We start from the raw sequence: 12,937 nt of genomic DNA on the forward strand, positions 1-12,937 counted from the left end.
GTTATGAAGATAGTAGCATAATTTGGTAAATTTATTAAAGCCACTGAATTAGATACACTTAAAATGAGTGAATTTTTATGATATGCAGATTATACTCAGTAAAGCTGTAAAAAATGCAATGAAGGGAAGACGGTACTACAGATAATTAGGAATCTACTTGAGGCAGAGAAAATCACCCATTTGCAGCTCCAATTTAACAACAGAGCTGCAATCATTTTACCTTCATAAAAAGTAAGAGAAAGACTGGCAATGTTATAACAATTGTGGAGAGATTTTTAGAAGTATTTCCAATACATTAAACCTCAATAATTCTGTATATAGTCAATCTATCTTTTACTACATATACCCTTTAAGAAACTCAATCTAACGATTTAGCAGTTGCTATAATAATGTCTGGTTGTTTTAATATAAACTGCATGCTTGGTTCTGTTTCATGGAGAAAAGAAGGTCTTTTAGTCTATTCAGTTAAAAATATTCTCAACAGGAACATTGATTCAACAGAAAAAGGTCATTTGAGATAGTAAAACTAATCTAGTCACTTACCCTAATAAAACAATGTAAACACAATACAATCATCCAAGGTAAGTTTCCCAGCAAAAAAAATATACTTGCCAAAACTACTTCTTTAATGAAATCTAATCATACTTACTCAAAGATTTTTTTGGGAAAATCTTTATACCGTACTGTACCATATTGTGTAAATTCCAGTCTTTACCACCCAGGAGATAAAATTGTATGTGGTGAACTAGGTGACAGACAATAGAGAGGAATAAAAATCAAGTCCCAGGAGAATACCATGGGGTCACCTCACTGGGCCTTTGTCAAATGAGATGACACCTGGTTAGGTCAAGTTTTGTAGAACAAGTTGGGATTTACTAAACTAAATACAAAAAAAGGCACAGAATAGACTGTATAATCAGGATTTCATGTCATATGAAATGAATTACTGGTTTGTTTCCTACACCAAAAAAGTTGAACAAGCACAGGAAGACTTGCTGTTCTGAATTTTCATTTTTGGATGGAGAAGGCAGTGTGGCAGGGTGGACAGAAATTTCAAACTCTGATATGACCATTTTCTTTTTCCCAAGAAATACAAAGAAAATTCAAGTCAACAGTGGATTACCTCGGACCACCTCTTCCACAGACTCTGTGGTGGTGGTGGTGGTCGTGGCGATGCTGGTGGTTCTCTCTGTAGCCTCTTCATAGGGTTCCTCTGCCTCTTCATCTGCCTCATCGCCATCCTCATCATCCTCGTCATCCTCAGCTTCTTCCTCCACGTCAGCCACTTCCTCCTCCTCTGCTACTTCCACCACTTTGTCTTCACTGAAACAGGAAATGAAAATAACAGAAATCACTTAAACAAACTTCAGGAAAGAAATAATGTCAAAGAATCTCGGTCATCTGCAGGGAAGGGAGGCATCCAAGAAAATATACAGAGGAGGCTTGAAGCCAGCAGGTCGTGCATGACTCCAGCTTAGTAGGTCTGCATCATTTGACCCTTGGGTCTAACTTTTCTTAGTTTACACAATTGCAATAACGGGGATACATGATTCCACTCTATGACATTGTTTTGTTTTTTAAAGATTTCTTATTTATTTATGCATACAAAAGCTGGGGTACAGGCCAGAGGTGGGGGGGTTGAGAGGAGTCACCAGAGACAGAACGGGGAACAGAACAGACAGATCGACCAAAGTACACTGCTGAAGGGAGCAGCAGGCGAGACAGGAAAGGTCTGCTGCTTCCTGTGGGTCAGCTCCCTGGCTGGGGATCAAACTCATGGTGCAGAGGCTGTGGACAGCTTTGCAGGCTGCATCTTAACCCCTTGAGCAACCAGGGAGGCCCCACTCTACGACATTGTTAAAGGTAAAATGAGGAGACCACAGGAAATTGGTGGTTGCCAGAGGCTTGGGGTTAGGAAGGGAAGGATGGACAGGCAGAACGGGGGATTTTTAGGGCAATGTACTGACGCTCTATGATGCTGGATCAAAGTAGATACACTGCGTTATACACTTGCCCGTCCCCACAGAACTGTACAACATAAAAAGTAAACTCTAACGGAAACAATGCATTTGAATTAATAATATCATTTCAACATTGGTACAACTATACCATGCTAATACAAAATGTCAATAAAAGGGGAAGCATAGGGGGTAAATGGGGAGAGGGGCAGAAGGGAAAATTTCCTGTTCTTTTTCTGTAAACCTGAAACTGCTCTAAAAAATTATCTACTAAAAAGGGTTGCGTGGGGAGAGTTACCAAAAAGGAGTTTATTGTATTGAGGGGGTTACTTTCAATAAAGTATAGAAGAAAACCACACAGCACCTACGTAGTAGATATGTATAGGTGGAAATATGTTTAAATATTGCTACTGAAAGTTGAAACTGGAAATAAATGAAGAAACTGGCTGAAATGAATCTAAGACCCAGGGGTTGAGGAAGTCTACTGGAACTATCCAGGTGTATACTCTGCTCTTGCTAATTGAGGTAACTGGGTAGATAAACAGAGATTTCAGTTTCTCAAATTTCAGTAAATATCAGCATCACCTGGAAGGCTTATTAAAACACTTATCACCCAGTGCCCATCCCCAAGCCTGATTCAGTAGTCTGAGTTAAGGCCTAAGAATCAGCATTTCTAACATGTTCCCAGGTGATACTGATGCTGGTGGCTGCAAGACAATCATTCTGAGAACTAGTGAGATATGCAATACTGAGGATTACATTAACAGTCGGTCAACTGATTGGAAAGAGAATCAGAAATAATACTTATGATGTTAAATATACACTCAAGTGCAGTGGTGAGTAATAAAAGTTAGCTCATCTGGAAGGCAAAAGAAGGGCATGTTTGGAGCACAACTAGAAGGTCCTAGTAAGGCCATACACCTGCTAGTGCATACCTGGTGGAGAGCATCTGAAAAATGATAAATGAAGATAGGTGCGTAAGTGTTAAACAGTGAAAGTGGATCACTTGGTGGCACAAGGGGTTAAGACACAACTTATGAAGCTATTCACAGCCACTGCAGCATGAGTTCGATCCCCAGCACAGTAGACCTCTCCTGGCTCACCCGCTGCTCCCCTCAGCAGTGTACTTCGGTCGATCTTCCCTACTCTGTCTGTTTTGTTCCCCACTCTGTCTCTGGTGAATCCTCTCACCCCCACACCTCTGGCCTGCACCCCAGTTCTTGTATGCATAAATAAATAAATCTTAAAAAAATAAAAAATAAATAAAAGTGTATCACATGCTAGCTGGCCAGATAGGAGAAATCAATCATTCTTCTTTGATCATATTGCAAAGCCAACATAGGAAAAAGACCTTGATGTGGTGAAGGATTTTGACTTAACCGGAGTTAACTGCTACAAGTCTTATTTGACAAGAAGTACCAGAGTGATGGGACTGAGGCTGCGAGGTGGGCATTTACCCAGAAAATGGTGAAGGCAGATGATGAATTATTACCCCAGAAGGGATTCTGACCTACAAAATGTTATTGTTGGGAGGTGTGAGAAGGGCCTGGAGAGTGTGTGTCAGCTACAACCTGAAGCCTGACAGTGCGGTGTGAGCTCAGCAGTGCAGAGGGAAATCAGCTTTCCAATAGGTTAGACAAACAGAGCAGTAGGCTTCCATGACCTAGGAAGAGAGACAGGAAGACTGCAAAAGGCATTCAGAACTGAAGGTCTGACAGGTCAGAGACAAGTAATTTTACTGAGGGTGAAAAAAAGGGAAAGATGCATAAGGAGATGAATATAGCAGGAGGGGGAATTCCTTGATTAACTCAGAATTTTCTGATTTTTAAAAAGGTATACCAAAGTATGTAGGACCCCTTCAATAGACTGCCTTCCTAAATGATTAAATTAGGTTCATCTGATACAAGGATTAAATCTGATGCAAGGATAATAATGAAAACATCCAAAGATGTTGATGCATGTGGCTAGAGAAAATGAGAAACTTCTTAAGCAGACTACATTAATAACTTATTAGTATGCTCGCATGTGAGGTATTAATACACAAAAGATCCAAACTGGTTATTAAGACTGTGAAGAAACAGGTCAGAAACAAGGGCATTGATAATCAGATGGTATAAGCCTTCATCTCCAGAGATAAATGGAGTGAAATCTTGATTTCTTGATTGTCCGAATTCCTACATAGAAATCTACCACTTGAGATCCCATTTAGAAAGAATTCTAAACTGAACAGTTGGTTGGATGCCCGAAATTTTACCCAGTACACTGTCTCCCCATTCTCCTGTAGAAACTATGGGTTGCACCACTGGTGAGCAGTATAAAGATGACCCGGAGCTTGTCTTTACACCACTTTGTTGAGTGTGAGCTGTCCTCTGTGCTCCATCACATCACAGCCACCAATACTATTTAGTTCTTCAGCTGAAGTGGAAAATTCAGGAAAAGCCAGAGAGAAAAATCAAATCAAACCAGCATTCTCTTGACACCACAAAGCATGCACGCTCCCTTGAAGCATGCAATGTAATGACAGGGTCCAAGAGGTGACTGCCTGGTGCTTCCAGTGCAGACGGTGAGAACATGGCCCTGGGCACCCCCAAGGGAAGTCCCCCCCAGTTGCTCTGCTATAACTCGAATGTTGCACTCAAAACTCCAAAGCAAAGACATGCTCATGAAAACAGCTGTGTTTAAAGTGATCTGCATTCTGGGATGTGTCCAGCCATGAAAAAGACAGAACTACATGCCCACCATCCATCACTGCATCTGGCCTAGCAATTTACCAGCAAAATCACCAGGCACGAAGATCCATAATAGTTCAACCGGCTGAGGAATTAAATTACTTGGCCTAGGAGAACGCGGGTCTAGTTCTTATTACCATAGCTTTGATTTCTGGAATTAAATTTAGATGCCCATGAATTCAATTATCTGTTTGAACACTATTAAAACAGTAGCACACAGTTATGTTTTAATGATACTGCATCCTTCCCAGGAATGCCATGACAAAGTTTTCACAATTTACAGGAAATGCAGAAAAGGGGAAAAATGACTTGCACCTTCTCTTTCATTGTTCAGCGGCTTTGCTCTCTGGGGTGACTCAGGTGAGCTGGTTGTGGGAAGCTGAAGACATGTGAAGACACAGTGAAAAGCTTGTTTGTGGAGATGCAGGGCTGAGCACCCTAACACATTTCTCTTATAAACAACCAAACAGCAACTCACAATAGAATATGCACTGGAAACACGGTAGAATCTTCCCCTCACATTCACACACTTTAGCACCTGTCAGTTTATAGCAGACAGCTGCTAAAGCTTTTAAATTCTGATAACGAGGAACATGTCTGCAGAATGAGGGCTCTATCTGCGAATGTTGATCATCCCAGGAGTATCTGAGTTTAATAAGGTCAAAGTGTCCAAGGGACATCACTGTGATGAAATAAATCACTGATGATAAAATTTTATGTGTCAGTAAGCAAGACTTCACTTGGGGGAAGTGACTATATCACCAAGGTGACTGTCCTTGCTTTTCTCCAGAAAGGCTGACCTTGAGGGCCTCCCCAGTGGCGCAGCGGTTGAGCGCTGGGTTGCGAAGCTGCCCACAGCCTCTGCAGCGCCAGTTCGATCCCCGGCCACTAGACGAGGGTCCCACATGGCGCGCAGACCTCTCCTGCCGCCCGCTGCTCCCCTCAGCAGTGTACTTCGGTCCTTCTGCCTGCTCTGCTCCCCGCTCTGGCGCTGGTGAATTCTCTCACCCCCCCGCGCTTCTGACTGTAGCCAGTGCTTGCATAAAAATAAATAAATCTTAAAAAAAAAAAAAAAGCTGACCTTGATAGAATTCCTCTTGGCCTTGCCTCCGAATATGCCCATTAGCCACTGAGATTTTGATTCACTTCCCCTTTCATTCCTTTTTGCTTAAATCCTACAAAACAATTCGCTCCTTGCATTCTCTAGAAAAGCTCTATTTATTCTTTCACAGCTCTACTTAGACTTTTTTCTTCCCCTTTGTAGGACAAAGACGAGAATGGCAGAGCACAAGCTCTGAGGCCTGAAGCACTGCAGTGAGGATGGGAGGCTGAAGTCCGAGCAGCTGTCAGCTCCCCAAATGTCAGGGCCTTCCAGGGACCAGAGGGCCAGGTCTCCACAGGAAGAAGCTCAGACATGGCTCTGCTGACAGGAGGGAAGACAGTCGACCAGGATCAGGGACAGAGAGACAAAGTTAGCCACATTTTATATTATTATATATCTATATTTTCAAAGATTTATTTATTTATTTATATAAGCACTGGGTACAGTCTGAAACGCAGGAGGGTCAGAGAATTCACCAGAGCCAGAGGGGAGAGCAGAGCAGGCAGACTGATGAAATACACTGCTGAGGGGAGCAGCGGGCGTGGCAGGAGAGGTCTGCGTGCCATGTGGGACCCTCCCCGGTGGCCGGGGATCGAACCGGCGCTGCAGAGGCCGCGGGCAGCTTCACAACCCAGCGCTCAACCACTGAGCCACCGGGAAGGCCCAAAGTTAGGTATTTTAAAGTCACATAAACAGGGAGTTCTTTCCCTCTCTGGCCTGTCTATTTATGCTGCTGGATTGTCCCCCGGGAAAGCAGTGCTTGCATGACTACTGACAAATTAGGAAAACTAGATGTAGCCAGAATATATGAGAAAATATAAAAGAAAGGAAACTATCCCTTTAATTCTTTGTGGTTCCGAGATGTTTCAAGAAGGGGGTGGGTTAAGAAAAAGTGAGCATCTCTCCCCATTAAAGCCAAACACTTGAGGGGACATACTGGCTGGCCCCACAGAAGCCAGAGGGGCTGCTGTATGTTGGGGTGGAGGCTGGTGACTGAGAAAGAACTGGAGAAGGGGGAGAAAAAGGGGCTGGCAAAGCTGTGTTTTCATGCAGGTGTCGGCTGCTGGCTGTGTGTTCAGTTTTGAACATTCGTCGAGTTGTGTACCTGCGTATACACACGTATATGTTCTTACGACGTGACAGTTAAGTAAAAATGATTCAAATGGCTGTATCATTTCTCACTTGCCTCTTCTTAAACATTCTCATCCACTGATCTAGACTAAGAAGTCTTAAATTGAGAATACTATATTTTCAGGGCTTCTAAGTCTATCAAAATATATATCCACGCTAAACTCCCAATCCTGTAAGAGTACAAATTATGAGCGGCTGAAGCTGTGCACACACATCCCCACACATGCAAACATCCACACATATACCTGCATGTACATACACACATGCACACACACACACCCCTTTCAGTCGAGGTTTTACTAATAGCTAGGCTGGGCTGAGTGAGTTAAGTAACCACTTCTCTAAATTCATTACTTTCTTCAGGTATTTTATAAATGAATTTTATACTCGTAAAACTCAAACCATCATGGTTTGATGATTATTATATTAAAAAAAAAAAGGTTCCTCCCTTGGATGCTGTGTTATTAGAGTCTCTGAATCATCTGAAAACTGACCCCCACTGATTTCTCTTTAGCATTTCACTGAGCCCTACGGCTGTTCTGATGCCATTCTTAGGTGGTGGGTATTATTAATTTTGCAGTTAAAGAATCTCTAAGAATTTGATTAACCTTCTCTCCTGAAAAATGCCTGCAGTGGAAATTGTAAGTTCCTCCAAAGCCGTGCTTAACCCCCAACCCTTCTTAGATCAGAGACAGGAAGAAGTGTCACACAGCCAGCCTGGGTGCAGATGGGGGCAGGAATTGACACACTTCCAGAGCAGACGCCAGAGAAACGCGCTTGGATCTCTAAGTAGGGCACCCGGGAAAGTTTTTGCTTTCCAGATGAAAAGGTTCATGCTGAGTGGTCAGAACACTTTTGTTCTCCAAATTCTGTCCTTCCACTTTCTCCTGGTCTGAAAAGGCAAGTCATCGGTCAGCTGTTGGGTGAGAAACTACGATGCACGAACTCCTAAGGATAGTGGGGTGGGGAGGCTAAAAGGAGGTTTCTTTGCATCCCTGGACTAGACCAGGACCGTGACACCAATGACCTGTTTTTCTGTCACTTGCCGGCAGCGTCCACTACCCCACAAGCCAGTCCTCGATTCTGGCTCAGATGAAGGACTCCTGCTTTAGGATGCTAAGGACATAATGAAGAAACCAAAAATCCATGACTCAGGCATTAGGTTGAGTTGCAGGTCACAGACTTTAATCTGAAATTAGGATGTCTCATCATTCTTACACATTTAATGAATGCCAATTCCAGGCGAGAGAATCTACACTAATTGCTGTGTGAGCAACAGACGTATTTAATACTAAATGCTTTAGAAATGCAAATGGGAAAGTGATTCTGGAGAGCTGGAGGTGTCTGACCTGATAAAATGGGAAGAGCAGCCGGTGAGAGGACAAGGCAGGGACATCCGATAATACACAACCAGGAGCAAGTGACACGTCAGGTTGACTGCAACAGACTCTCACATGGGCACCAAGTGTCAGCAGTGAGGTGTGCTAGGCTGCAGACACCAGGTAAATGAGGTCTTTTTTCTCTAGTCAATAGATAGTTAAGCATTTGAATTGAAAGGGAGGTGCACCAATTGACAAGAAGCAAATGAATAGTAATGCCTTAATTCTCCATCCATGAAACCATCCCATTAGGTGCCACTCTGAAAGACACCAGTCATCCATTCAAGAATGTTTACTGTGCTTTTACCAGTGCCACATGCTATTCTGGGCTCTGGACACACAAGGGATGACAAAGCCTCCGACTTCCTGGACCATGTACTATATAGTGCGGGAGACACAATATGAGCAAATAAGACTAAAAACTTCAAATGTACTATAGAAAAAGACAATTGGGGCTAAAGTGCTATGGCATGACTGGATTGGAATCCTGGCCATGTAACATTGAGCAAGTTATTGAATATCTTAAAACACAGACCCAAACAAGCAAAGGATAAGTAAACTGGCAGTGCCCAGACTTCTGGAATAAAAACAATCTCTCTTTTTCTCTGCGTGCTCAATACATGCCTCTAGTAAGAAGGATATTCCAGTCACAGGGAAACAATCTAAATAATACCCCAGGATGCAAAGCGGGCCAAAGGGTGAGCGCAGCTTCTTTGGCATATCAAAATCATAACATAAGCAAGGGGTTCTGAATCCTGAGTGTTAGGGGTGTCCCGAGCTGGGCCTGGGGCTGCACAGAACGTGATGTGGGACATCAATGTAGGAAGGACACTATGTGGCTCAGGGCAGATCCAACTATGAATTCCGTGTCTGATGAGATTTCAAAAATATTGTTAATTTTGTGGGTGAGATGGTGTCATTTGGGCACTATAGAAAAATGTTCTTAGATTTTAGAGACTGAAATATTTAGTATATTTGATATCTGAACTTTACTTTAAATCATAAAAAAGTATGTAGAAAGAGGAAAAATGATATTCTGGCAAGACTTCAGAAATATTAATTTTGGAATATAATTATAGTAAAAAACGAAATTGCTTTTTTAAAGACTATCTTGGAGGCAAGAAAAGTCATAAATAATCAAAAGCAGGTTCTTTTCCTGACAGCTTTATGAACCAATTAGGATGAAGGAGAAGCACCCAAGGTGATAAAAAGTTTCAGAGTCATTTTGAAATCTTGATATGTGAAGCAAAATTTCGGTTCATGAGACACGAGGCTGGAAAACTTGGAATGGGCAAGTTCCTCGTGTCAAAGATCGCGCTGCTAAGGACAGGTGGTGTGCAGACATTCTGGATGGAGAGTGGGAAACAGAGACCACAAATCAATCCTACATGAGCTTTTACAGCCATCTCCCAATCCTTGGAAGATGGAAGATTTATTCTATTTTCATAGAATAAAAAGGACCCCTACCTATTTAAATAAAAAAAAAAATAAGAATATCATTAGTGGTTTACAACTAAAATCTATTTTAATAATGTTCTTAACCTCACCTAGGACAGAAATGCTTAAGAAATCATTATTGGGGTCTCCCTGGTGGTGCAAGGGGTTAAGACACAGCACTATGAAGCTATCTGCAGCCACTGCAGCACGAGTTCGATCCCTGGCCAGGGAGCTGAACCACTTGATGCAGCAGACTTCTCTTGACCCGCCCGCTGCTCCCCTCAGCAGTGTATTTCAGTAGATCCACCTGTTCTGCTCCCCACTCTGTCTCTGGTGAATCTTCTCAACCCCCCCCACCTCTGGCCTATACCCCAGTTCTTGTATGCATAAATAAATCTAAAAAAAAATCATTATCTATTATTATTGATTGTAATAATTACATGGCCTACAATAGTTTGCAAAGGCCTCATAAAGAAGGAATATGTCATAAAAATCATGATTAGGAAGCTGGAGGTGGGAGGTTGGTCACTGTGTCCTAGAAAGAGCCTTTCTATTTGACACTGTGAGATACAGGGTCGGAGGATGATCTGACTGAGGAAACGCCTCTTCCACAGTGGCCTGCCCGCACCGGCGACAGCACACTGTGCGCTATAAACAAGGCCTCTCTGCATGTTAGTTCAATGTTTCCCTATTATTTAACTCAGTCCTGGAAGCAAATATCATGATACAGGGTTACTGCATCCCTCCCCCATTTTTTCCTAGGGTCAAAATACAGAAAAAGTCTCAAGCAAATTGTCTAGGTTCAAAGCACACTTTCATTTCTGAAGACATTTCTGAAGCAAAAATCATCTTGTTAAATAACAAGGTTTTTTTTTTTTCCTAAACCACCTGGATGCCTGTGTTCACTGGATTTCTCTCTTCACACCAATGCAGCGTTAAGCACATTAGCTCTGCATTAAAGACCACAAGTGAGTTACTGTCCTTTTCTTCATGACAATGATCTTTTTCCCAGCGTGGGACGAACATGTGTTTGACACCCTCTCTTCCCACTGGACCCACTGGACCCACTGGACAGGTTGTTAAACAGAAAGCTATGGAACAGCAAATTCAACCAATAGTAAACAATGGTCATAAACGCAAAGGAAAACTTCCATGACATGCTATAGGAGATACTTACAACAGCAAATCATTCCTACAGTTAGTATTACTATTGTGCTAAATAAAATAGTGCTATCCTATAAACTTATTTGCAAGTAACGTCAAACACCACTGTATTGTTTTGAATACTGTTGAGCAATCTGTTCCAAAATTACGTATTGCAATTCATGAAAACAATTTAGTTAATACACTAGCATTCATAGCCTATGATGTTTTCAATATTTGATTCTCTTTATAATTATGTATATGACATAATGTGTTTGGTATAAACAGTATATAAGTTGAAAAAATGAAGATCCAAGCACTGTGTGAAGATAACAGAACCAGAGATATGGCTTGTTTGTCCTTTTCCTTATTTTTTTTTAAATTTATTTTTATTTATGCATACAAGAGCTGGGATGTAGGCCAGAGGTGCAGGGGGTGAGAGGATTCACCAGAGATAGAGTGGGGAGCGGAACAGGCAGACTGACTGAAATACCCTGCTGAGGGGAGCAGCAGGCGAGACAGGAGAGGTCTGCTGTGCCATGTAGGTCAGCTGCCTGGCTGGGGCTTGAATGCATGCTGTAGTGGCTGCTGATAGCTTCATTGTGCTAAGAATTAACCCCTAAACCACCAGGCAGGCTCCCTTTTCCTTATTTTTTAAACCGATGAAAATGAATAGAAAATAATAATAAAACCTAGACCTGCAAAAACCACGAATACTCATTATTCACACTTCAGCTACTTTTCAAAAGTTTACGAAGATGCTGCTTCATGATGTGAAAGTATACAATTAAGAAATTAGGGGGTCTCCCCGGTGGCGCAGCGGTAGAGCGCTGGGTTGCGAAGCTGCCTGCGGCCAATGCAGCGCCGGTTCCATCCCTGGCTGCTCCCCGGCCACCGGAGGAGGGTCCCGCAAGGCGCGCAGACCTCTCCTGCCGCCCGCTGCTCCCCTCAGCAGTGTACTTCGGTCCTTCTGCCTGCTCTGCTCCCTGCTCTGGCTCTGGTGAATTCTCTCACCCTCCCGCGCTTCTGACTGTACCCAGTGCATGTATAAACAAAACAAACAAACAAATAAAGAAAGAAAAACATGCCTCTATTAAAAAAAAAAAGAAATTAGGGAAAGAGGTCATGGTCAATAAAATTTCACATGTATAATTTCCTTATTTCCTACAATGATCTTATTAGAAATGATCATAACATCTGTTGCAGGTAAAATCCTATCATATTTAGTGTTGCTTAAATATCAACAGTGATAAAATGTCTACACTTGATCTTAGCTAAAAGGCCAAGAAGCAATGTGATACAATTTCTAAAAGACAAAAATATGCCTGTTGAACCGAATATGGTGTGAGTCTCTATGTGGGGAAATTAAGTAAATAATGCCATTAATGCTTTATGTCCTCATAATGCTTTCCTCGATTATAAATAGCCTATTTGTATATATTTGTATATGTGTAACAAACATATATACACAAAAGCAATAATACAAATGATAGATAAAATACTATTAATAACTTGTATACAAAATAATTAGTTTGAGCTGCTGTATTTATCTGATAGTCATAAACTCATTTCTTTTAAAATCCCTATGTTCACTGCAGCACTATTTACAATTGCCAAGTTATGGAAACCATCTAAATGTCCAAAAAAGAAGAAATGGCATATATTCACCCTGGAATACTACCCAGCTATTAAAAAAAAAGATGAACTCTTGTCATTGGTGACAACATGGATAGAACTGGAAATGATGCTAAGTGAGACAAGTCAGAAAGAGAAAGACAAAATACTGGATATTTTATTTATATGTGGAATACAGAGAAACACAGCAAAAGAACAGACAAAAAGCAAAGCAAATCAAATTCTTGAAATATGGTAGTAGAACTGAGGGTACCACAAAGGGGGGGTGGTGGTGAGATCAAAGGTTGATTGGCTACAGTGGAGCTATTTGGTGGTGTGTGTGATGTGATAACATCCAATCCTAAAACATATGTAGTATTGTAAATGAATGTTACTTCAATAAACATAGAAACAAAACGTACATTCTAGAGTTTTTCATAAAGA

General features: G+C 41.7%; 1 protein-coding gene across 9 annotated transcripts in view; it reads right to left on the reverse strand.

Annotated features, from left to right (window-relative positions):
* The window catches only part of APP (amyloid beta precursor protein), a gene marked incomplete at both ends in the record, with an annotated part of 251,553 nt that overhangs the window by 112,978 nt on the left and 125,638 nt on the right, over positions 1-12,937 (reverse strand). For all 9 annotated transcript variants that reach the window (XM_084232427.1, XM_084232423.1, XM_084232426.1 and 6 more), the window contains one exon: positions 1,124-1,323. In XM_084232427.1, the coding sequence (XP_084088553.1) occupies positions 1,124-1,323 (200 nt within the window). The remainder of the gene's footprint in view (positions 1-1,123; positions 1,324-12,937) is intronic.

Source organism: Talpa europaea (assembly GCF_964194135.1).
Source record: "Talpa europaea genome assembly, chromosome: 4".
Classification (NCBI taxonomy): domain Eukaryota; kingdom Metazoa; phylum Chordata; class Mammalia; order Eulipotyphla; family Talpidae; genus Talpa; species Talpa europaea.